The sequence below is a fragment of the Watersipora subatra genome, chromosome 4 (genome assembly GCF_963576615.1).
Source record: "Watersipora subatra chromosome 4, tzWatSuba1.1, whole genome shotgun sequence".
Taxonomy (NCBI): domain Eukaryota; kingdom Metazoa; phylum Bryozoa; class Gymnolaemata; order Cheilostomatida; family Watersiporidae; genus Watersipora; species Watersipora subatra.
Window position 1 is genome coordinate 54,421,424 of NC_088711.1, and position 27,465 is coordinate 54,448,888.

Genomic DNA, 27,465 nt, shown 5'->3' on the forward strand with positions numbered 1-27,465 from the left:
ATGCAACAAAGATACATTTATCATTTATATATTCAAGGTAAAAACATAAAAGTGATTTTTTTATCCTAAATACAGTAAATACATAAACATGGAAAGAAATCTGTGTAGCGCAATGACAACTTTACTGTCACGAGGTATTGCCTCGTAATAGGAGATGCATAGCGGGTTGTTCATTTGATTTTTAGATCAAATTAAATTTTTTAAATACAATGTAACACTCAAGCAAACATTAAAATTTACAACCAAACTGATCTGCAACATCCAAGATTCAAAATTTTGTATCATTGCAGTTTTGGTAGCAAGTCACTAAAGGCGAGTACTGAGAGAATTTAATGAAAATATAGATATAAAGAAGCATATATATGCTAAGCCACTGTAAGTTATGCTGTGTACCTGTATGCCCACCTCTACATACAGACTTATGCATCGTTAGGCCTGTCCATTAGCTAGTCTCAAAGGTAAAGTAACAAAAATATACCAATTATTATACAATTACCAATTATTATACGATTACCAATTATTGATTACCAGTCTTGTACTGTATTTTATCTATCTTTTTGTACATATCTCTACATGAATTTACTTTAATCTTATCTATGTAAATACATCTCAGCGTCTGTCATATATAGTCCAGTAATACAGTTAAAGTTTTAGTAACAAAAAACCCACATTGCAGAATGTAGAGGATTTGATCTTGGAACTCACAGTTCAGGAAGTATAAAGCTTTTCCATTAGACTATGTGTTCAACTGACCTGGATGATTAATAATGGTGGAGATATTTATTGCATCGGTTAAAATATGCATAACGCATATGCATAAGTTAAACATATACATTTCATCACACGTAACAATTGCCAGCTGGCCTCACTAGGTGAATTCCTGACGTTGCACTGGTAATAAAAGCAGCTTATAAACAGTTGCAGGTAATGTAGTCCAAAGGTAATGTAATGGGTAAGGAAGGTAATGTTTATAATCTGTTTTTTATTACCTGTGCAGCAGGTAAATGATGTGGCATTTTGTGATGTCCCAATATTTACGGATGATGCACTTCATAGCTCCGGAACTACTATTTTGAAAGCAGTAAATTTTATATAATTTGAAAGCCAAGAAAGTACTGCATCAATTAATTCAAAGAATTTTATAATGGGAGCGAATGTACATGTGTAGTGGCATCAAATAACTCTAAATGTCAAATTATTATTTATGGATATAAATATATATCCATATATAAATATCAGTGTTTGTGTGTTTTCTTGTAATTCGGTGTATAATCTATAACTATTAATATCTTGGCATACAAAGCTTGCATCGTGCTGGATTTGAACTCACAAATATTGCAACCACAAGGTTTGTAAACCAATTGTTTAAACCGAGTCTACCAAAGCTCTTACATTTCATAGCTTTTACTATATACTCTATACACCCTTTTTCCGATTTCACACGCTAAATGACATATTACCTGAAACTCTACTAACTCTATGAAACACGATGCTGTTTCGTCCTTGCTATACTAAGGCTAATACTTGCTATACTAAGGCTAATACTTGCTATACTAAGGCTAATACTTGCTATACTAAGGCTAATACTTGCTATACTAAGGCTAATACTTGCTATACTAAGGCTAATACTTGCTATACTAAGGCTAATACTTGCTATACTAAGGCTAATACTTGCTATACTAAGATACTAGGGCTAATCTGTTTTCCGCAAATCAATATCAATATCAACAATAATTTCTCTCAAAATTAAAATGTTGGCGATTATATCTCAGTTCAGTTCGTCTGTTATGGTTAAAATGGTTTCGCAAACAAATAAGTGAAAAAAATCTGATTTAAGGTTCATAAAAATAAAACTTTCTTCAAGTATGTTTTTAGTAAGCTAAATTCAGATAATTTGGATTCATCATTTATGTTACACATCTGTGGCAAAGGTAAGACTTCTGCACGTAGTACATTTACATGTTACATTTTCTTGAAGATCTCAACCACAAAATGCACTACAGTTATTGTAGGTAACTATAGTTACTGAGGTTAACATACTGTTTTGTTACTATTTTTTAATGATGATTTTGATGATTTTTACAAGGCAGTGATTGCATTAGATAATTACTATGGGTTTCCCTACCACTCTATATGTCTGTAACTCTATACGATATTTTCGCCTTATGATGCCAACACTGAAACAAACTAAAATTATAAAATTATAATTTTTCAACGTAATCGTAGCAAAACAGGCTATATTTAGGCATTACTTGCTGATGATTTCACACTTACATTTAAACACCTTTACAGTTTTATTTTTCTTTCTAATTTATTTCACCAAAACACTTCTTTCATGATATGAAGTTTAAAAGTTACAGTTTGAAAAAGTTTGAAAACCTTTACAGTTGTTTTCTTTTTTCTCTTAATTCATTTGAACTGTACAAAAAACACTTTTCCATGATATGAAGTTTAAAAGTTAGGATGGTAAATAATGCATATGTTAAATAAAAATATTTTTTCTGTCGAAAGACTGTGTTATTACCCGGGCAACGCCGAGCATTCAGTAGTACAAGTATATATATATACCGGTATATAAGTACCGGTATATATATATATATATATAGGTGGCCAGTCTATCCTGCAAGCATTCTCCTCATAGATGTTTGCGGTTAAAAAATCGCACAACAAACATGTAAATATGTATAATGGGTGTGCCAAGTCCCAAAACACCAAAGTTTACAGCTTTTGCTGCATTAATAAAAAAGCTTCCGCTTAGAGCTAGCCAACCCGTAACTAGGAGTTGTCTGTCTTTTTGATCAAAGCCACTTTACGCTCATGACCACAAAACAAGGTTTTAAATAGGACAATAATTTGTTTCCGAGCAAAGTTTTTCATGTACAACTTTTGTTACAGAGCACTAATCAACCGACGCAGGAAGCATTCTTCCTTCACAATCTTTCAATACACAATAAGACATACCGAATGTGATCCGATCCTGTGCCAAAGCTTTCTTCTCCGCAGAGTGAGATTTCTCCTGCATCCATTAGGTTACCGAAATATTTCCAGCCGGTTGGCACTTCAAAAACTCTTAACCCCTTTGCCACGGCAACCCTGCAGCAAGAAAGATGAAATAACAGATTATTGGCTACAAGTTCGGCTGACATCAAGTTAATGACTGCCCGCTCCCTGTAGCATATTCATCATCGACGTAACTATTCGCTTTGGCGCGGTATGGCCGCTGTACATCTGGGTGCATATAATTCAAGCAAAAGTTTGCTACATCAATAAACAGAAATTAGGGCAAATAATTGAAATTCATTGTTTTACATTGGGTAGACAACTCTAATGCAATACCTTATTCTCATTAGTAAGTACGTTTCATTGCAGGTGGGATTATTTTCGAACGAGTTACAATGACTTGATTATAGGTTAGTTACTAGCAGATAGCAAACATGCAATACATATCTGAGTTAGTGCATAAATACAGTCTAGTAACAAATGGAATAACATGTGTGAGGTTTGAAGCCCTTAGCATCACCGTTTACAAATAAACATGACAACGTTAAGCCAAAAATGATGGACTACCTTAACTCTAAATTATACAATAACTTTACTCGATATATGGGTCGCAGTCACAGAAACCATGGTTAAGTCGCAAATCACGAAGTTGAGTTATTCGACTTTAAAGTTGCACTAACTGAACTTATAATTTTGGTAAGGATTTTTTTAACTTGTGCTTCTGGACCAATCAAAGAGTGATCTTTCTGAATCTGAAGTTGGTTTACATATTAAATGTCTTAAAACCTCGGAAAAACCCCTTAAAACCGTTGCTATGCTAAACAGGAAGTACTGAAAAATGGCATCCGAAAAACGTAATCGGTTCTTTTTTGTCGTTTTGAAGGATAATTCTGACATTTTGGACACTTATAATGAGTACTTTGGTATTCCAACTGATGCCAAAAGCAGTGTAAGTAAAGTGAATGACATTGATATATTCCTAACCATCCATATAAGATTTTTACAATATTTAATTATAAGAATAATTATTTGATTTTATAAGATTTGATTATAAGAAAAATTATTCAAATTTGCAAGATCAAAGTATAGAGTGACCGATGATGTGCAATATGTTACTGTTATTTTTTTTAACATTTTGTTGATCATACTACGGCTGTGCTCAATATCGCGGCACTGCCAAGCCGTTTTTAATATCTGCAAAGTTAGGTAATACATTTTCTTATAGATATACAGCCATTTCTATGACAACCAGCCAAAATCTGTTCAGATTTTTAAATTCAGCATAACTTTTTTGATATAAAAACGGAAATCTAGATAAATATCACAACTTCTTAATATTGGTTGCTATGACGCTTTGAAATGTAAACAAAACTGTGCATCGGTTTTCGTTTCTCAGACTTTAACACCAGTTTTCTCGGAACTAGGTTTTCGCACTGATGGTAAACATGCATTCAGTTTATTGACCATAAAATCTGTTGTAATTAAGCTAGAATCAAATTTTTTTTTGCAAAATAATTGTGAGAATTTTCACCTTCTGTTAATGCAGATAACTCTGAATCTTATAATCCCGACTTAACCATGGTTTCTGTGATCATGACACATATACTCCACTTAACTATGAGACCTAAATATAGCACCTTAAACTAGGCTAGAAACAGTTTGACTGCAACAAGAGATGGTGTAAAAGAGGAACAACTACATCAATTTAATATCAATTAATAATAATTAATAATAACCGATAATATCAAAAAATTAAAGTTTGAAGTTTGTCAAAAATACAGCAAGAGAGGATGAGAAGCAAAACAAGAAAAAAGACAAAAACATTGATGTATGTATAATTTTTTATTGGCATTATTAAATTATCAACAAAAATGTTTTTTATTACCTGCTAAAAACAAAACCAAAAACTGTTGAGTGAGTTGAACAAACATTTATTAAATGTTAGTAATCTAGTAGTATTGATTTCAGAAGATGTGAGATAGTGAATTGTAGGTCAGAGAGTGAATTGTAGGTCAGAGAGTGAATTGTAGGTTAGAGAGTGAATTGTAGGTTAGAGAGTGAATTGTAAGTTAGAGAGTGAATTGTAGGTTAAAGAGTGAATTGTAGGTTAGAGAGTGAATTGTAGGTTAAAGAGTGAATTTTAGGCTAGAGAGTGAATTGTAGGTTAGAGAGTGAATTGTAGGTTAGAGAGTGAATTGTAGGTTAGAGAGTGAATTGTAGGTTAGAGAGTGAATTGTAGGTTAGAGAGTGAATTGTAGGTTAGAGAGTGAATTGTAGGTTAGAGAGTGAATTGTAGGTTAGAGAGTGAATTGTAGGTTAGAGAGTGAATTGTAGGTTAAAGAGTGAATTTTAGGCTAGAGAGTGAATTGTAGGTTAGAGAGTGAATTGTAGGTTAGAGAGTGAATTGTAGGTTAGAGAGTGAATTGTAGGTTAGAGAGTGAATTGTAGGTTAGAGAGTGAATTGTAGGATAGAGAGTGAATTGTAGGTTAGAGAGTGAATTGTAGGTTAGAGAGTGAATTGTAGGTTAGAGAGTGAATTGTAGGTTAGAGAGTGAGTTGTAGGTTAAAGAGTGAGTTGTAGGTTAGAGAGTGAATTGTAGGTTAGAGAGTGAATTGTAGGTTAAAGAGTGAATTGTAGGTTAGAGAGTGAATTGTAGGTTAAAGAGTGAGTTGTAGGTTAGAGAGTGAGTTGTAGGTTAGAGAGTGAATTGTAGGTTAGAGAGTGAATTGTAGGTTAGAGAGTGAATTGTAGGTTAGAGAGTGAATTGTAGGATAGAGAGTGAATTGTAGGTTAGAGAGTGAATTGTAGGTTAGAGAGTGAATTGTAGGTTAGAGAGTGAGTTGTAGGTTAAAGAGTGAGTTGTAGGTTAGAGAGTGAGTTGTAGGTTAGAGAGTGAATTGTAGGTTAAAGAGTGAATTGTAGGTTAGAGAGTGAGTTGTAGGTTAGAGAGTGAATTGTAGGTTAGAGAGTGAATTGTAGGTTAGAGAGTGAATTGTAGGTTAGAGAGTGAATTGTAGGTTAGAGAGTGAATTGTAGGTTAGAGAGTGAGTTGTAGGTTAAAGAGTGAGTTGTAGGTTAGAGAGTGAGTTGTAGGTTAGAGAGTGAATTGTAGGTTAGAGAGTGAATTGTAGGTTAAAGAGTGAATTGTAGGTTAGAGAGTGAATTGTAGGTTAGAGAGTGAATTGTAGGTTAGAGAGTGAATTGTAGGTTAGAGAGTGAATTGTAGGTTAGAGAGTGAATTGTAGGTTAGAGAGTGAATTGTAGGTTAGAGAGTGAATTGTAGGTTAAAGAGTGAATTGTAGGTTAGAGAGTGAATTGTAGGTTAGAGAGTGAATTGTAGGTTAGAGAGTGAATTGTAGGTTAGAGAGTGAATTGTAGGTTAGAGAGTGAATTGTAGGTTAGAGAGTGAATTGTAGGTTAGAGAGTGAATTGTAGGTTAGAGAGTGAATTGTAGGTTAGAGAGTGAGTTGTAGGTTAAAGAGTGAGTTGTAGGTTAGAGAGTGAGTTGTAGGTTAGAGAGTGAATTGTAGGTTAGAGAGTGAATTGTAGGTTAAAGAGTGAATTGTAGGTTAGAGAGTGAATTGTAGGTTAGAGAGTGAATTGTAGGTTAGAGAGTGAATTGTAGGTTAGAGAGTGAATTGTAGGTTAAAGAGTGAATTGTAGGTTAGAGAGTGAATTGTAGGTTAGAGAGTGAATTGTCTACTGTAACGGAAAGTTCATACACTGACACATTTGATGGTGAATGTACTATATCCATGAAATCCAAAGTTGAATACAATTTTAAAAGTTTGTATATTTTTAGTTTATCTGGTGGGCAGGGTCTGACAACAGCTAACAGACATTAGAGGCATTGCTTGTATGATAAAATCTAAAACGCTTCAGATCCAAATGATGTATCAACTTGACTATATTTGTTGTTTGTTAGCATTCACAAAAAATTGTAAAAAGAAAACAGCGTTGCAAACACAGTCAAGCCTCTACATGCAAATTTCATTTGTTTTAAATTCTTTTTTCTATGTTAAAATGGTCATTTAATGGAGCTGATAACTCCAAAAGAATGCGCAGTAACTCGTTCCCTTCATTCAGATAAGTGATACCAGTAGTTGTGCATTGAAGCAAAACAAATGTAGTATTTACAACTGTGTAAAAAATAAATTAAGAAAATAAATTATATGCAAAGATAGTATTCAAATAATTTTCGACAAAAATGAGAGTTTTATAGTTACTTTATCTTCAGAGACAGGGTTGCAACCATTACAGAAAACCTTAATCGCACATTGATAGTACTTACTGATGTCTAGATGTAAAATGCATTGCAGTAAATCTATGCCTGAATATTTATGTGGTTGCATTAGAAGTGCAGAAGTAAACATGTCACAACCATGCAGTATAATTGCATGGTGTACCTTTACTACTGCGCAGTACACAGTACACATGCAAACAACTATTACCTACTGCACAGTGTGCAGTGCTGTACGCAGTAAAAGTGTTGCTAGCACGTATTTCGCAGTGCTAAATGCAGTAAGAACTTCTGCATTACACTGTACATACATGAACAGCAAGTTTTCATGAAAACTCATCACAGAATCAAGTATAGAGTTGACTTTGACACAACCGCAACACAATTGCAAGGTGTGAATGCTGCGCAAACTTGAGTATGCAAAAGCAAAGAAATTGATCAAATTTATCATGTTGTATATGATTTAAATCTATTATGGTTTTAAAATATAATGTTAATAAAAATGCAGTACTACGACCTTAATTTCGTCGATCAGAATAGCGATAATGTTCGACTCCCTATTACCCTAATTATATAGGAGGTAGAGCGCAAGTTCATGAGCCTACTAAACACAGCATCTGACAATTTTGTACGATGCTTGGAAAGCCAGCAGTGTCGGTAACCAATTGCAAGCTTTGAAAAATGTGCATTCGAAGTGAATTGCTGGATTTCAGGTAATGTGTCATGAAAGTAGATGAGCGATATATTGCAGGGGTCATTTTGCAGTAGGAATGCAGATGTAGTAGATGTGAACGTCTACTGCGCAATAGAAAATCGAAATACACAGCAAAAATATCGTGTACAGTACTGCGATGACGCAGTGCAATCCTAATGCATCCATGTTCAGAGATACATAAAGAGGAGTGCATGAAATGATGTAGATATGTGATGTAACTTACTGCATAATGATGTAGATACGTGATGTAACTTACTGTATAAAAATGTAGATATGTGATTTAACTTACTGTATAATGATGTAGACACGTGATGTAACTTACTGTATAATGATGTAGACACGTGATGTAACTTACTGTATAATGATGTAAACACGTGATGTAACTTACTGTATAATGATGTAAATATGTGATGTAACTTACTGTATAATAATGTAGATATGTGATGTAATTTACTGTATAATGATGTAGACACGTGATGTAACTTACTGTATAATGATGTAGATATGTGATGTGACTTACTGTATAATAATGTAGATATGTGATGTAACTTACTGTATAATGATGTAGATACGTGATGTAACTTACTGTATAATGATGTAGATATGTGATGTAACTTACTGCATAATGATGTAGATACGTGATGTAACTTACTGTATAATGATGTAGATATGTGATGTGACTTACTGTATAATAATGTAGTTATGTGATGTAAGTTGCTGTATAATGATGTAGATACGTGATGTAACTTACTGTATAATGATGTAGATATGTGATGTGACTTACTGTATAATAATGTAGTTATGTGATGTAAGTTGCTGTATAATGATGTAGATACGTGATGTAACTTACTGTATAATGATGTAGATATGTGATGTGACTTACTGTATAATAATGTAGTTATGTGATGTAAGTTGCTGTATAATGATGTAGATACGTGATGTAACTTACTGCATAATGATGTAGATATGTGATGTAGCTTACTGTATAATAATGTAGATACGTGATTTAACTTACTGTATAATGATGTAGACAAGTGATGTAACTTACTGTATAATAATGTAGATATGTGATGTAATTTACTCTAAATTAGACTAGGCAAAGTTCAAACTAACATAGCCTTTAATAAGTTTTAATATTTTGATATTTTGTACATATCAGTTTTAATTTTCAAAAGCCTTTCATCTATAAAGCTGAAATGTTTAATAAAACCTTGGACCTCAAATATTGAAAATTAATTTAGGCCTAGAGTCAGAAATTTGTCCAAATTTTAAATCTTATGATTAAAAAAATGAATACTAAGGCCATTGCAAGAAGAGGTTTGTCTTTATAACACTTAAAACTGCGATAAAACAATATATATACCGCTGCTATATGTGTTTATGATTTTATACGTAAACATGGCTAAAATGACAATTAGGTGTGATAAGGTACAAAGCCAAAGGTGCCTGGAGACGTTAAGACCACCTTCTATGATAACAAGCAACTGAAAAATGATGTGGCCAGCTTGACTGGGTAGGTCCAGCTAACGAGGGCATGAGGATACGCAACTGCATAAGTGAAAAATGGAAAAATTCTATGCAGGAAAGTGACACTTTGGCACAGGTACTTGATGAATCACTATGATAATGTACGTGTCAATAAGACATATGCAGAATTTATGGAGATTCGGATGATTGAGATGACAAGCTAAAATTTGTATTAAGATGAGCAAAACTCAAATTGAAAGTCTCTGACTTTTATGAACAAGAATCTATGAGAAAGAAGCCTAGAAATGACCAACTTTCAGCAGTGCTTCAACACAGTCTCAAAGGTCGCGGATACAGAAGACAGCTGCCGATATTGGAGGTAGGTGATGATAACTCCAGAAAAGGCACGCAACGGATTACAAAAAAATGCTTAGTTGGGATGTTTTACTTAGTTACTGTGGCATAGCGAATTCACCCCTACCAGTCTGCACAACTACACATGTGTGGTGTGAGCCTAAAAATGGAACACTTGAATCTTTAAAGAAGGATATTTTGTGTTACAGTTAAGAGCTACTTGATTGGCTGTGTTACAGAGGAGTGCTACTTGATTGGCTGTATTACAGTGAAGTGCTACTTGATTGGCTGTGTTACAGTGAAGTGCTACTTGATTGGCTGTGTTACAGTGAAGTGCTACTTGATTGGCTGTGTTACAGTGAAGTGCTACTTGATTGGCTGTGTTACAGTGAAGTGCTACTTGATTGACTGTGTTAGAGTGCTACTTGATTGGATTTCACTCCCTCAACCTTTTTTGATATGGTTTCGTGAAGCTACGTGTAATGATCACTCCTCTATTTAGAGTGAATATTTTCAAGGTGTCTTCAAGCTTGATGGCTAGTTAGCCTTGATGTCCAGTTAAACAGACAACTCTCTGAGTGCAAAGAGCCAAAAAACTAAGAGCTATTGGAATTTGAACCACAAATTGCCTGCCTGAAAGTTCAACACCATTTCTACAATAATATACTACTATATATAATTATAATATCATACTATAATTATATTATACTAGTACCGTGGCAGTCAAGTAAGAAATCGTCAGTTGTGACGATAAAGCTCAGAGAATAACTATATGCACAACTATTCTAAAACCCTGCAAGGTAAATGATTGGTGCAGGTGGTATCATGCCTAGTAGCTATGCTGAATGTTTTGGGTTCAAATCCCACACAAAGCAATCTTTTTCCCCCAACATCAAACTGGTTTCACACAAACAGACGCAGCACATATTATAATAAAAATTATACAAATTACAATATCTACAATGATATATCTAATAACAACAATTATAATAATATATACAATAACAGCAATCTACAACCACTTGAAAGAACCCAAAACCCTGTGCCTGCTGTTGTAAGTTCTTTTTATGTGAGTTACAACTGCTGGTCTCTTAACTCAAAGCTGCTGAATTATCTGCATGAGATTTAGATATTATTATATATGTTATTACTATTATTATTATGAATATTATCTGCATTAATATTATCTAGCAATCTACCCAGTTATTGGCTCATCCAAAATAGTAAAACTAAGTTTGCCAGTTATTGAGCTTACAAAAACCTACTTTTTACAAACAATTGATTCTCGGTTACATAATCAGGCAAACTCAAGTCTCAATTATGTCTCCCCTCTAACCCTTTTCTTTCACTTTCGGGAATCTTAGCTGAAATATAATTCAACGGTTGTAATAAGTTATTGCATGTACACATATGCTTTGTATAACAAATAGGTTCCTATACTTATAAAAACTTAGCAGCTGTTTCTGACTCTTACTGATCTACCAAGGTATTGGCCAGTTGACAGTCGAGTCTCTGCCATGACCCAATTAACTTTGCATTATGGAAATTTCATAAAATATTTGCGCCATGTAATCGAACTGTACAAATACATCAACGCTATACGCATGCAACTTTGCTGAGCTTAGTAACAGATAAACTCAAAAAAAGTTCTAAGAAAAATTAACTTCATATGTGCTGTTTTGTGAAAGTATTTAAATACACGCATGAGGAAAGCTTCCGGCAGTCAAAGACTGACCTGTCAACTGCGGCGGCGGTAGGCATGCTCCTCGCGAATCCCTTAATTCCAGTTTTCTTAAAGTATGGGATACAGTCGAGATGGTCTGCTAGTACAGCCAAGGAGTCTGAAGGGCTCACAAAAAATGCATTCTTTCCAAGAATCATATTTCGGTCCTAGAAAATAACATACAATGTAGTTTGTTACTTTATGAAGCAGAATAGTCAGGCGTCAAAAAGCAGAGTCAGGTAGGCCTACAAAATAATGTTCAGTCTTACAAGTTGGTTTGGCCATTTTCTCACTCTTTCCGAGCAGAGACTACAGTTGCACACTTGTTATTACAGTCACACCTCTACACATGAGATTCGTTTCAAAATCTGCTTCATAAATTGGAAAAATATTCCTATGAAAAGCACTGCATTGCGTTTTATTTGTTTCGTAGACCAAAAAGCTATGATAGCTTCTAAAGAAATTCTGAAAGTAAAGCATAATATTAAAAGTGAACATAAAAACTTTTAGTAGATTTTATCAGGAAGTAACCAAGTCTAACAACACAAGGTACAACTCCCATTCTGTTCTTAAGTCTAACAACACAAGGTACAACCACCATTCTGTTCCTAAGTCTAACAACACAAGGTACAACTCCCATTCTGTTCTTAAGTCTAACAACACAAGGTACAACCACCATTCTGTTCCTAAGTCTAACAACACAAGGTATAACCACCATTCTGTTCCTAAGTCTAACAACACAAGGTATAACCACCATTCTGTTCTTAAGTCTAACAACACAAGGTACAACCCCCATTCTGTTCCTAAGTCTAACAACACAAGGTACAACCACCATTCTGTTCCTAAGTCTAACAACACAAGGTATAACCACCATTCTGTTTCTAAGTCTAACAACACAAGGTACAACTCCCATTCTGTTCCTAAGTCTAACAACACAAGGTACAACTCCCATTCTGTTCCTAAGTCTAACAACACAAGGTACAACCCCCATTCTGTTCCTAAGTCTAACGACACAAGGTACAACTCCCATTCTGTTCCTAAGTCTAACAACACAAGGTACAACCCCCATTCTGTTCCTAAGTCTAACAACACAAGGTACAACCACCATTCTGTTCCTAAGTCTAACAACACAAGGTATAAACCCCATTCTGTTCCTAAGTCTAACAACACAAGGTACAACCCCCATTCTGTTCTTAAGTCTAACAACACAAGGTACAACTCCCATTCTGTTCCTAAGTCTAACAACACAAGGTATAACCACCATTCTGTTCCTAAGTCTAACAACACAAGGTATAACCCCCATTCTGTTCCTAAGTCTAACAACACAAGGTACAACCCCCATTCTGTTCCTAAGTCTAACAACACAAGGTACAACTCCCATTCTGTTCCTAAGTCTAACAACACAAGGTACAACCACCATTCTGTTCCTAAGTCTAACAACACAAGGTACAACCACCATTCTGTTCCTAAGTCTAACAACACAAGGTATAACTCCCATTCTGTTCCTAAGTCTAACAACACAAGGTATAACTCCCATTCTGTTCCTAAGTCTAACAACACAAGGTACAACTCCCATTCTGTTCCTAAGTCTAACAACACAAGGTATAAACCCCATTCTATTCCTAAGTTTAACAACACAAGGTACAACCCTCACTCTGTTCCCAAGTCTAACAACACAAGGTACAACCTTCATTCTGTTCCCAAGTCTAACAACACAAGGTACAACCCCCATTCTGTTCCTAAGTCTAATAACACAAGGTATAACCCCCATTCTGTTCCTAAGTCTAATAACACAAGGTATAACTCCCATTCTGTTCCCAAGTCTAACAACACAAGGTATAACCCCCGGAAGTTATAACCCCCAACACAAGGTATAACATGCGGTCTATAGTGCAAACCAGATACTAAAAACTTTATGTTGTAGTTTAGTAACCCATCACCCAGTAATCTACACCCATTGAAGGATGCAACCAAGCATGGAAACAACTATTTTAGACACACGTACACCGTCGCCATCAAAGGCAGCACCAATGTCATAAATGCCATCTTTCATAGCCTCAACTAGAGAGGCAGCATATGTCAAGTTCGGATCAGGGTGCAGTCCACCAAAGTCTGGCAGAGGTTCACAGGCTATAGCGGATGATTCTGGAACTCCGAGCCTCTGACATAAAATTTCTTTCACGTATGGCCCCATAACTACAAATGCAGGTATAATCTGCCTTAACCACAGGATTTCATTAGCTTTTTGGTAATGGATAGGACATGAGCCGTGTCTATGTAAATACTTGATATGTCTTCATCCTGACTGTAATACTTTGACCTGATTACTAAATCAAACTCAACACCACATTGATGTTAGCCTGCTGAAGAAACTCGGAGTCTACTCGACATGATATATAAATTAGCTACAACAAACCTTTGCTTTGGTCATCTCAAAATACAAATTTTTAAAAGTACTATGCGAAATGTAACCAAATGCTTCACTTTACGTCTGAAGTCATTTCCGCCATACAACATTTCAATTTTCTCGAAACATTACAGTGTCGTAAGTCAAAGTAAAAAACATGATGAAAATTAAAAATAAAGGATCCAAGTAATAAAACATTTATTAAATTACTTTAAATTCCTTTTAGTTTAAATCTATTTCTTTCACTACCCCAGCTCCAACTACTAACTCCAAACCGACATTGTTTCTAAGCTACATGTAAACTAGCTATAAAAGCCTTGTTTTATAGGTTCTATTTTGACTAATTCCGTTTTACATATAATTTATTATTTTACATATACATGTCATTTATTATTTTACATATAACTTATTATTTTACATATAATTTATTATTTTACATATAATTTATTATTTTACATATAATTTATTATTTCACATATAATTTATTATTTTACAAATAATTTATTATTTTACATAATTTATAACTTATTATTTAACATATAAATTTATTATTTTACATATACTTTATTATTTTACATATACATGTAATTTATTATTTTACATATAATTTATTACTTTACATATCATTTATTATTTTACATTTAGTTGTTCACACTACATATTTATTGTTATGACAAGTTATAAAGATATTTAAGAGAATTACAATAGACAGAGTATTTCTACTGAAATATTTGCTAACATATATCACAAATTTGATGCCTGAACCAAATCTGGAAACAGATCAGCTTCACATGGCTTAACGCTATATTGAGAATTAAGTTAGTGGCTGATTCATCTATATCACCAATAACTGCTGTGCTATATCTATCACCAATAATCATTTGATTTTGTAGGATTGACTAATAGAACCTAATGTGTATTTAATATCAGCAAATAAAATAAAAAATATATTTAACATAGACCAATAAAATTAATTAAATATTTAGCAATAATCAATAGAATTTATGATCTGTTTATAATTAACCAATAGAAGTCAATATATATTTATCATTGGCCAATAATGTTTAATATATATTTAGCATTAGCCAATAGAGCTTCACGTACAATAAGAATTAGCCAATAGAATTTAATATATTGCATTGGTGAATAAAAATCAATATATCTTTAACATTGACAAATATAAGTTAACATAATATATTAACAATTGGTCAACAGTATTCAAAGTAAATTTAAAATTGCCCAATAGAACTTAATACATATTCTGTATTGAATAATAGTATTCAACTTATATTTAGCACTGGTCAAGGGTATTCAACATACCTTCAGCATTAGCCAATAGATTTCAATATAAAACAGGTTTATTATATTACGAACAAATAAATGCTCTGAATAACTTGGCTTTTTTTACACATGCAAATTAGTTATTAATGAGCTGACATGACTGTTAGCAGAAATGGTTAGTTGACACCTTAAAGTGACAGACTGACAGATGGAGCGCCCATCAAATCTATCGACTGATGATTTGTAGAACCTATGGACAGCTATTCTATAGACAGCCGCTAAACATCTCAAATCTATCTAACGACGAAAAGCTATTTCCCACATATCATTTCCACCACAAATGCACTTCGTGAGGCTGAAACAAAATCGATATGACATTACAATGATGGCAAATAAAATAGGTATATATGGTTGGTAAATCTAGGGAGACCAAATACGTTAAGGAATTCATGACTTTTATGTAGAGCCATCATCCTTACAAAATATTTAGAATAAAAACTATTTCATCCGTCCCTACAACTCACAAGAAAACATACTGACACACTACAGTGACGATGAACATTGTGAATGCATTAAACAACTTTAGAGAAATACAATCGAAATTGACAAACCTCCATTCAACGCTGAAACAAGGACTTGCAGGTTTGTCTTTTTTATATAACCTCTGAGTTGAGGGAAGTCAAAGATCTCTTCCATGTAGCTAGCGTAGTCTTTGACTGGGTCAATAACCTACATATAGAGCATTTTACTTTAGTCTTGTGAACACCCACAGACACACACATGCTGAAAAGTGTCTTCTGAAGCAGTAAATTGAGATACTCTGAAATGAACCTTTTTCACTACAAAAGGCTTTAAAATCCACCATATATCCATACAAGCAGTCTTTAAAATACAACCTCTTGATATACAACCAAAGGGTCTAAAACATGCCTTCTACAAGGGCAAAGTCATAGACTACAATACATACATAAAATGGCAGCTTAATCGAGATTATTTTTGTTCACAATCAGTGGAAGACTAGCTTTCTGGTTACTGAAATAATTAGTAAAACTGACGATGCCATTCCTCAGCAGTAACAAACAAGACCAGTATGCAGAGCCTTCGATACTGGAACTGCTTTTTTATTACTAGTAAGAGCTGTGAAAGCAAGCTTTAGTGATGTTGCGCCGTAATGCAAAGTTGCTTCGCGTTTTTAACCCAGATAACATCCCATATCGATCAATGAATCCATTGCATCTCGCGTAGCTCAATGGGTTAGTTTATCGGTTGGTGAATGAGAGGTTCCGAGATCAAATCTTTTACGATACAGATTTTTTTTGCTAGATACAAATTGCTATAGCTGAACAGATGGAATGACAGACAGACGACAAACTGAGCGTTATATATACATAAAATATATATTAAAGCTAGAAAGGCTCTTTTTAATTAGTGGCTACCCAAGGCCCGATATAGAAAAACGGTAAGATATAATTGCTACACTTGTTGGTAAGATAATAGCTCAAAAAGAAACCCCTCCAATTCTCCATCAGCCACAACATCTCATCACAGAAGAAAAGAATGTTGGCATTAAGATTGATAAAAGTATCAGAGTAATATAAACACTTCACCTCTACTGTAAAGGAATTACCATCCACATCGACTTGATGACTAGACACAACTGAGATGTCAATATCTAGATCATGGCAGATATTGTAGTTGGTGAGATTCTTACTGGTAGTGTATATCCTATCTGTGACTGAAGATGGAGCAGGGCCTATAAATGTTCACAATTCTGCAAATCGCAACTGTGAAACGGCATAGCTATCAGTAATCAACTGGTTTTGCTTCTTATCACGAGTAGTTTCATCATGACTGCACAGGCAATTAGCATTAGTTGGCAAAGCAGTGTATGACAAAAAGTGTCTAATACAAACCTCCATTTTCACCATTGTATTTTATACCAAAATCATTTAGTGGGCCTCCAGGATTGTGGCTGGCTGTAAGCACAATTCCTCCAATTGCACCATGTTTTATGATGTAGTGAGAAACTGCTGGCGTTGACATTATTCCATTTTGACCTACTACCACCTTTTTAACCTGACAAAAATGAGAACTAGCTTACCAGCATACAATTTGAAAGAGTAACAAAGATATAGCCTACAACCACTTTGCAAATAATGTAAATCATGATTGTTATAGAATAGAAACTGTTGTTAGCTTACAACCCTTCAAATGCAAAAAAAGAAATGCAAAAGTGAAATCACGATTTTATATGTTTTTTCAAAACTAACAAAAAATATCAAGTACATAACCAATAAAATTTGTTATGTAGGCCTACATCTGTCCAAATATTTTCAAGTTTAACAAACGTCCAATCCTCTTGTAAACAGTTCATACCAAACCAACTAGCTAATGAAGGGCACCTATGGTTGTACTTGTATACTCAAATTTATAAAATATAAATTTATGTTATAGACCAATCATGCACTAAAAACTCAAAAGTAAAAAAGTTTCAGAGCTTTTTGCACCGCTACGAATTTTAAGAAGGCATCATAAAACAAACACTGCACATGATACAATAAGCAATGAATATATACGAACATAGAGGTTTAGAACTTTTTTATTCTCACCTTATTCGCAGCAGCCATTTTAATCAATAAACGAGCTACTTCAGGTTCCCAGTAGCGTCCATCGCCTCCAACAACAATTGTGTTCGATTGAATGGACTGTCCAACAGTATCGAAAATGCTTTGGATAAAGTTCTCTGAATAGTGTGCTTGTTGAAATATCGCGACCTTTTTTCTCAAACCACTCGTACCAGGTTTTTGGTCACCATACGATAAAGTTTTGATATTAGTTGTACAAGCCATGCCTGGTACAACCTTATGTAATTTGCAGAAATCGAGCCTCGGCCCAGTCCCGATGCTCCGAACTAGCTTGACCCTCCAACTCCAGGGTTTGTTCACCGGTATAGCCTGTACTTTCGTAATCCAATTAGTATAGCTATCGCGGGGTTCAACTGCGTATTTAGAAATGAGGTTATGGAATAACATAAATGCACGTACTGGAATCGCTTAAAATAGCCTAGTTTTTCAAATCTGCAAAATTTCTTAACGAGCAGCGTTGAAATAACGATAGTCCCGTAGTAGAGAAGCTAGCTTTTAAGAATAAAAATGTTACGTCTATAATAATCAGCGTCATTATAACATTACCTTATGAGCAGTCGAAAATTTTTTGTAATTTTTAAGTATTGTATGAGATATTATCTACCTTACCCGAGTACTACTCGTGGGATACAATACACTGCTGCAGATGTACGTTCAATTGGAGCGTACCACTACGGTATGATACACCCCTCTTACTCAAGTAAAAGGTAGGTTGCATCCCGGAAAAGGTTTCCGCCAAATACTCAAATGGGTAATTTTATTTAGATTGTTACAAATACAAGAACAATACAACTGCCATATGTCAGCCATTTATTTGCATATTATGTATTTGATATCGCTTAGATATGTTTAATGTCAGATAATGAAAAACATTCCTTTTCTTGGAGAAACAGATGTAAGCTTGACGTAGGTGTCGGCCACCGGACCTAATAGCAATATGAACTCAAGCTATAAGAATTTCATTATGATGACATGAAGCTGCGACAATGATACAAGGAGCGATATGTAGGAAAAATGGGATATATAAACAGAGAAAATAACTCCCAAAAGAAACTCTTGTAGCAATGCTGTACAACTACGTAAGACCAAAGGAGTCTGAAATTTACAGATGTAAAATATCAAAACACAATGAATGGTTATCCACTCACTTTCCCTTATCCTCTATTTAGCAAGAAAGTTGAAGTTTAAGTGCAAGAGAAGGAACAGCTATATGTAAGCTATAGACTAGACCATAAATGTGACAGAATATTCAAAGACTAACTATTTTGCAAAGTTGATGGATGAAGATCTAACCAACAATTTTGAAAAACCAGCAAACTTAAACTAATGGGAAGTGAGAACCATACATTCTGCACTAATGTACAGTGAGTGAGAACATGAGTTCATCGTGAGCAGCCCTACTAGCACTACAGACTACTAAAATCTATGGGTGGGGGCAACGCACTGCCTGAATCAAGGTTGTTCCTCGGTCTTTATGAGTACTTTGTCAACATTTAGCCTTGGGTCTAAGCCAGTAACTGCCAGTATCGCATCCAGTAGCAACTGAAACAACAAGCAATTCAAAGTATAAGGGCTACCAAGAACAGATGGGACAAAATATTGGGGTCAAGCTAAAACCATGTGGATTGGAAGGAGCATGGTTGCACCTTTGCGATTATCATGCAGTCCATTTGAAGCCTGAATAAACCATATACAAAGCTTTTCACCACAGCATTATCCTCAAAATGCCCTGCAGGTCATGTCATCAGAATAGAAGATATTAGGCTCAACATAAAACAAAAAAACTTCTAATAATATGTGTAAAATATTTTCTTCTGTAAGTAGTAAAAAACAATATACAGTCAAACATGGATAACTCGAACTTCAAGAGACCGAGCAAAAGTGTTCGAATTATCAGAGCATTCAAGTTATCAGAGCACTGTCACAAGTCCATATATTTACTTATTTATTAGTAGATACATGTACATATACAAACTATAATATAAATCAAAAGCACAAATGGCTTGTTTCAAATTAAATGCTTCTAATGTAAAGTTTAAAACGTTTTCATGAAAAAGTATAGAGATTTTTCTATCACTTGAGATTGGTTTGTTGTTTGAGGTGATGTTATTGCCAGGACGTTTTTCAGATTGACATTGGCAAAACTTGATCGTTGTTGAAATGCTCAAAAGAAAAGACATTTTTTTCTTTTGGGGTTTTACCCACGATCAATTTTGCCGTTTTTTCTTGAAGTTTATGCAGATTACCTTACTTTACCTGAGATTCGTTAAGAGCAACAATCCGAGGCAGTTCAATTAGAAGTTTTACGAGGTTTTACGGTACATTCTATATCACTCACGCTTTTTTAATAGATACTTATTGAATGTACACACGTATTCTGTGTTTAGGTCAAACGATGAATAGTTTTTTGTAGCCCAGACAACGTATACGTTTAATTACAACATTTTTTAAGACGTTTTAAACATTCAACATTCCGACGTTGATTCAACACGTAATCAACGTCGGAAAACTATTCATCACGGGCTAGCCGAGTCACGCACTCAAGGATTTTCGCCACGCACATACAAAACAACATGCGATTTTTGTTTTGTATGTGCGTGGCGAAAATTCTTGCACGCGTGACCCGGCTAGCCCGTGCTATTCATCGTATCGCAGTATAAATCAAATTTCACCAAACTTTTAGAAAAGTCGTTGACAAAAATATTTTGCCGATGGTGGTAATAACGACGCTTATGAATTACGAAAAGATGAAGTTTACCTCTATGGCTTTGAATAAAGTGATTTTCTAAAGCGAAAACAACCGTTTCGGTAGCTGTTGGGCAAAAAAACAGTTCGAATTAACAGTGTTGAGTTCGAGTTATCTATAGCAATTTATCATTACGTGGGAACGGACCAAAGGAAATGTTCGAATTAACCATGTGTTCGAGCTATCCGTGGACGAGTTATCCATGTTTGACTGTATATATATATGGGATTTGTGTTTCTAGCCTAAGCTCTGAGCTGCACTAATGAGGCTTCAATAGCCGAAACAGTACTGTCTGTAGCATGAGTATATATATAGATATCTACTATATATATATATATATGACTATATATATATCTGTACCCTATCACATGTCCTGTACCCTATCACATGTCCTGTACCCTATCACATGTACTGTACCCTACCACATGTCCTGTACCCTATCAAATGTCATGTACCATATCACATGCCCTGTACCCTATCACGTGTTATGTACCCAATCACGTATCCTGTACCCTATCACATGTCTTGTACCCTATCCCATGTCCTGTACCTTATCACGTGTCCTGTACCCCATCACATGTTCTGTTGTCACTACTCGGCATCGGGAACAAGTGGTGCACATGAAATGAGCAATTCTATTGTTTACCTGGTCGTCGATAGATGCAGTCGTATCAACAGTCATACGTGGATTCTTCAATTTCGTCTCTCTCTCTTTTACGCTCTTCTCACTTCTGTCAACAGTCGCAAGGGGATAGGCGAAGTCAAGCGCACCATTAGGTGTGACTCCTGCTGACTGGTTGCTGAAGCAGGGCAGAGGCAGTTCACCAACTCCTGGTGGGTACTGCGGTGTAGCTACGTGTGATGTATGTTCCTACAGAAATCCACTAGAAACATGAGTTTGGTTAAAAGGAGAAAGAAACCTAAATGCTGCGACTAACCTTGAAACTGGCATTTGTGCGTACCACTTAATTGTGTGAGGTAAACTTATGTTTTGCTGCTGTTTTTATCATGCTTACACATCAACCAAACTGCCCTAATTAAGACACATACACTTTTCCAAAGGTACAACTTGTCCCAAATGACTGCATCAATTTTGCAGGAAAAAAAAGAGATGAAAATTAAGCTAACAGAATTTCACACCCAGTAGCCACTAATATCATGATGTAACCAACTTTACTATCTATTACTCAGTTATTGCTTTAGGCTATACATCTTGCTTTCTTGTCTATCCTGAATTTCAAAACAACTTTTATATCGAGTTGATTTTAATAGACCTGATTACTTCGTCAGCGGGATGATAACCAAAATAACAAAAACTATCAGTTCTTAAAAGTGACTGAGCAGACTCAAGCAACAATATGATAGGATCAAAAGCTTTTTCCCAATTAAATTATAGCATGTGCAACTTCATTCGCAATACTCTTATATAAAGTCTTACAAATCATACGCTCAAGCTTTACGTGTTCATCAAAAAACGAAAGCAAAATGAAAAATTCATCGAAGTAGAAACTTTTACATCAATCAAGCCAAAGAAACGGCAATAAACCAAGTGCAACTTACTGGTTTAACAAGATCACTGTAGCTTTCATACTCGCTAGGAGTCATTCCACCATTCCTGTTCAGTGTCGTATTGTGGCCGACCATCTGACCAGTTTCCGGGTTGTAGTCCCCGGCTTCTAGGTCATTTGCACTCTGGTACCGGGTATCAGTGGGTACACCAGCCATACCTAGCCGCGTGCTCACAGGGCCCCTCGTCATTGTGCTATCATTTAGATGATCATCGTAGGAAAAATTGCCATGTTCTTCTAATTCTTGCACAGACCGCTCGCTCCTGTGTCCCTGTAAAAAGTGAAAATATAAGAAGGCAGAATCCGAGCTGAACTTGAGATTCATATGCTGAAAGACTTTCTGACTGAATTTTAAAATTACAGTAAACGCTCCTATAACGTAAATTCTACACAATGTGAAGTATTTATGGGAAGTTTTGCGTCGTATTAACCCTTTCGCGGGCAGAGCGACGTTTTTGTCGCTTTGCGATACGGCTGCTAATGGGCAGTGCGACGTTTTTGTCGTTTCGGTAACGTATTTTATTATTGCAGTTTCTGGTTAGCTAAATGCCGTTTTTTGTTTACTTTTTTACCAATAGCAAACTACGATATAGTAGTTTCGGTTAGCCTCAAAAATTGACTTCAAGGTTGAAAAAAACGATCGTTTTTAGCAGTGATGAATAAATAAACTTTTGAAAAAAATTAGAAAATTGTTCTAAAGAATTTATCAACTTTTATTTTTCTTGCTTCGGTTTTAGCTTTTATTTACCGAATTTTTTGAGAGTTTGACTTTAGTGTACCGTCATGGCGACTTCTAAAAGAACCTCCCGAGATTATTCTAATAAAGCAAGTACTAGTACGAAATTACTAAGAGATTCAGAGCTGACAGTGACTTATTAGATTTAGTAGCAAGAGATGACAGTGAATCAGGTTTGAATTGTGATTGGAATGACTTTATATCTGGAAGTGACAGTGATGAAAAGGCTGGTAGCAGTAATGATGAAGATGTGAGTAGGAGTGATGCCAGTGCCTGGAAGAATATAACCAACATAAACAGAGATAAATCTCCTACAATTCAGCAGTTTATAGCAGTGACAGGCCCAGTATTTATTCCAGTAGATGCTCAACCAGTAGAGTATTTTGAAAAGTTTTTTGAGCCTGTCAATCCAGGAAGTACATTTTTGTGGGAGCTCTTTGTTACAAGAATAAGAACATGGTGCAAAGACTGTGATGTGGGCCTTTGTAAAGGAGAATGCTTTCGAAAATATCATTCGTAAATAGACAATTAGTATGAAAAGCATATATTTTATGTTATACATTTTTATTTGTTTATAATATATATATATATATGCCTATGGACATATACATGTATACATATGCACCTTTAAACATAGATATATGCACATAATAACACACAGAAAAGTGTATGAACCTTTTAAAAAAATTGACTTTTTGGAAAATTAATTCGCCCCTGGGAGTCTGATTTAGTTTTGAAAATTCGCCCGCGAAAGGGTTAAGTAAGAAATTACATCTTCAATATATTAAATCTCAGTTTGTTTGTATCTGTGTACTTGTGTAGTTCGATATGTCCAGCTACAGCTATTAAAATCTTGGAAGTAAAAGCTCACAATCTGCTGGATTTGATCTCACGGTAATCGCAACAGTAAGTTGTTAGACCAAGCGCTTAACCACTGAGCTATACAGTCCTTATTATTCTCTCAATCTTATTATATACTGTATACCTTTTTACAATTGCCCACACTAAATGAGGTATTAATTGAAACTCTATGAAACACGATACTTTTTCATCCTTGCCGTACTAGGGCTTGTTTGTTTTCTGCACCATGATATCAACAATAACTTCTCTCGAAATTAGAATTTGGCGATTATATGTCAGCTCAGCGTCATCCGTTATGGTAAAAACAGATTTGCAAACAGATAAGTGATAAAACTTTAATTAAAAAATTACTGAAAAGCATACGAAAACTTCTTTCAAGTACATGTATGTTTTTAGTAAGCTGAATTCATGTAAGTTAGTTTCAGCGTTTTATGTTACATGTCTGTCTTGAAGGCAAGAAATCTGCACGTAGTACATTGTAATGACACATTTTTTTGCAGATAATACCCACAAAATGCACGAAACTAATATAGTTTTTTTACTAATTTTAATGATGAGGATTTTTAACAGGCAGCAGATTGCATTAGATAATTTACCATGGGTTTCTATACCACTCTATATGTCTATACGATATTTCACCTTACGATGCCGACACTGAAACGAACTAAAATCATATAATTGTATACCAAATAATCTTTCATAGTACAGTGAAACTCGGATAACTCAACCTTCAAGGGACCGAGCAAAAGTGTTCGAATTATCAGAGTGTTCAAGTTATCAGAACACTGTCACAAGTCCATGTATTCACTTATTTATTAGTAGATACATGAACATATACAAACTATAATATAAATCAAAAGCACAAATGGCTTGTTTCAAATTAAATGCTTCTAATGTAAAGTTTAAAACGTTTTTATCAAAAAGTATAGAGATTTTTCTATCACTTGAGATTGGTTTGTTGTTTGAGGTGATGTTATTGCCAGGACGTTTTTTAGATTGACATTGGCAAAACTTGATCGTTGTTGAAATGCTCAAAGAAAAGACATCTTTTTTCTTTTGAGCGTTTTACCCACGATCAATTTTGCCGATCTTTCTTGAAGTTTATGGAAAGATTACCTTACTTTACCTGGGATTCGTTAAAAGCAACACTCCGAGGCAGTTCAATTAAAAGTTTTACGAGGTTTAACAGTACATTGTATATCACTCACGCTTTTTGAATGGATACTTATTGAATGTACACACGTATTCTGTGTTTAGGTCAAACGATGAATAGTTTTTTAGCTAAGAAAACGTATACGTTTAATAAAAACAAATTTTAAGACGTTTTAAACATTCAACATTCCGACGTTGATTCAACACGGAATCAACTTCGGAAAACTATTCGTCAGAGGCTAGCCGGGTCACGCACTCAAGGATTTTCGCCACGCACATACAAAACAACTTGCGATTTTTGTTTTGTATGTGCGTGGCGAAAATCCTTGCGCCCGTGGCCGGGTCAGTCCGCGCTATTCATCGTATAGCAGTATAAATCAAATTTCACTAAACCTTTAGAACAGTCGTTGACAAAAATATTTTGCCGATGGAGGTAATAACGACGCTTATGAATTACGAAAAGTTGAAGTTTACCTCTATGGCTTGGAATAAAGTGATTTTCTAAAGCGATAGCAACCGTTTCGGTAGCCGTTGGGCAAAAAACAGTTCGTTATAACAGTGTTGAATTCGAGTTACATAGAGCCATTTATCATTGCGTGGGAACGGACCAAGCAAATCCAGTCGAGTTAACCATGTGTTCGCTATATCCGAGGGCGAGTTATCCATGTTTCACTGTAATTGTAGCAAAACAGACTATATTTAGCCATTACTTGCTAATGATTTCACATTCACATTGAAACACCCTTACTGTTTTATTTTTCCTCCTAATTTCTTTCAACAAAAGACTTTCATATGAAATTTAAAAGTTGCAGTTGTTTGAAAAAGTTTGGAAACCTTTACAGTTGTTTTCTTTTTCCTTTAATTCATTTGTACTGCACAAAATACACTTTTCTCATGATGTGAAGTTTAAAAGTTAGAATAGTCAATGTTGTATATATTAAATAAAAATAAATTTTCTCTCCAAAGACATTTTTATTACCCGGCCAACACCAGACATTCATCTAGTATAACATAAAGCATGAATTCTATGCAATTCTCAAATTCTATTTAAATGAGAGAATTTGCAATTCCATTTAAATAATTTTTTCTGCAAAAAATTGATTTAAATTGACAATGAAGTTGTTGGCTCCTCGTAACTTATTATAAAATTACCGTAATCATTGACCATAAACCGAGTCAGTAATGAAAAAGAGAGAAATTCTCGATTGAAACAATAATCCCACAATTTCTGTACATTTTAAAATTACATTAACTGTAATTTAAAAAGTATAGTCTAATCTTTTCCTTTTTGAAAGGGTTAAAGATCTGGTTGCGTCAAAAAGGTCGATTTGAAGAAATTAAGACCAATAAAAGGCTAAAACATCAGCTACAATTTGATGCCATTTTTGTCTTTGTGAACCAATCCTGTCCAGAGATATATGCGTTTGAATGAGGCCATCTTTTAAAAAGCTCACATTCCAGCGGGTGCTTCATTCGTGACGTAACTAGTAATACATCTGAAAAGAGTCCACAAGCGATAAATATAAGGTCGCTTCATTAGCCAATCATCAGCACGAAATTTTTATATAGATCGTAATAAATATTATCACTCATAAAAAGCGTTGTCTGTGATAACTCAATTTAGGGATTTTACTCTATTATTAAATCGCATGGAAATCGATATTTACTAAATTAATTAACATCGTTACTTTAATGAATTACTCGATCGACACGTTTTATTGATGAACAACAGAATTATAAAAATTGCTGTAAAGTTACTGCGGAAGCGACTCCGAGTTTTCTGGGCATCAGGTGGTTAAAGTGCTACGGAGGAAGATCGGAGAATGGAGGTAAATTTATCTTTTACTTTGAGTCTCCTATAGATATACTGTTGAGTTTACATTCAGATTATATTTCTCTGTTTGAGGTTATAATGTAATTTCCTGTGCGTGCGAGAGATGTATGTACAGTGAGTTCTTGACGGCTTCTTTTTAATCCATAGCATCTAGCAGTACAATGGCTTAGATTGGTGAATATACTAAAGGGAATATTTTTAGTACTCATTAATACATGTACTAATTAATAAAATTATAACTTTTTGCTATCACCAATCATCGTTTTATTTTTTTTTATCGTTTCACCGTGCTATTTTTGCTTCAAATTTTCTTTGGCAGTTATAGCTAGTAAATTGGATTTATGATTTGACTTTAGATGTTCACTTCTCACTTGTAGAAAGTGAAGAAAATCGATTGATCAATGCAAATCTTAAACTTCCAGAACCAAAGCTTTGAATCGTTGGCTTGGCGTACTTATGCTTTTGTTAAACATTTATTCATTGTTAAAATTACACTCGCAATCTATTTAACTCCCAATTAGAAAGCTTTCAGTAGATCCGCCTTAGAATGACATATCTATGAATGACATATATTTATTGTATTTATTTTACTGATTACCACCAGCCGAAGCAGCTTTGTCAGGGTGGAAACTGCCATAAATGGGAAAGAGAGACTTGAATGTGTGCTGCATAAACCATGATGTTTTGTTTGAGCTTGCTGCAGTAGATGAATTTGTCTTATTGTATCAGCTGAAA

At 34.7% G+C, this 27,465-nt stretch overlaps 2 protein-coding genes across 3 annotated transcripts in view; both read right to left on the reverse strand.

Moving 5' to 3' along the window:
- Window positions 1-18,096, reverse strand: part of LOC137393730 (phosphoglucomutase-like) — a 65,954-nt gene extending 47,858 nt beyond the window's left edge. The window contains exons 1-7 of the mRNA XM_068080411.1: window positions 17,798-18,096; window positions 17,102-17,264; window positions 16,796-16,941; window positions 15,800-15,917; window positions 13,506-13,696; window positions 11,513-11,667; window positions 2,962-3,093 (exon numbers count right to left, since the gene is read on the reverse strand). Coding sequence (XP_067936512.1) covers window positions 2,962-3,093; window positions 11,513-11,667; window positions 13,506-13,696; window positions 15,800-15,917; window positions 16,796-16,941; window positions 17,102-17,264; window positions 17,798-18,037 — 1,145 coding nt within the window. The 5' untranslated portion in view covers window positions 18,038-18,096. The remainder of the gene's footprint in view (window positions 1-2,961; window positions 3,094-11,512; window positions 11,668-13,505; window positions 13,697-15,799; window positions 15,918-16,795; window positions 16,942-17,101; window positions 17,265-17,797) is intronic.
- A 590-nt stretch (window positions 18,097-18,686) lies between these two features.
- The window catches only part of LOC137393033 (band 4.1-like protein 3), a 51,597-nt gene continuing 42,818 nt past the window's right edge, over window positions 18,687-27,465 (reverse strand). For both annotated transcript variants that reach the window (XM_068079416.1, XM_068079415.1), the window contains exons 10-12: window positions 22,140-22,418; window positions 21,226-21,450; window positions 18,687-19,375 (exon numbers count right to left, since the gene is read on the reverse strand). In XM_068079416.1, coding sequence (XP_067935517.1) covers window positions 19,286-19,375; window positions 21,226-21,450; window positions 22,140-22,418 — 594 coding nt within the window. In that variant the 3' untranslated portion in view covers window positions 18,687-19,285. The remainder of the gene's footprint in view (window positions 19,376-21,225; window positions 21,451-22,139; window positions 22,419-27,465) is intronic.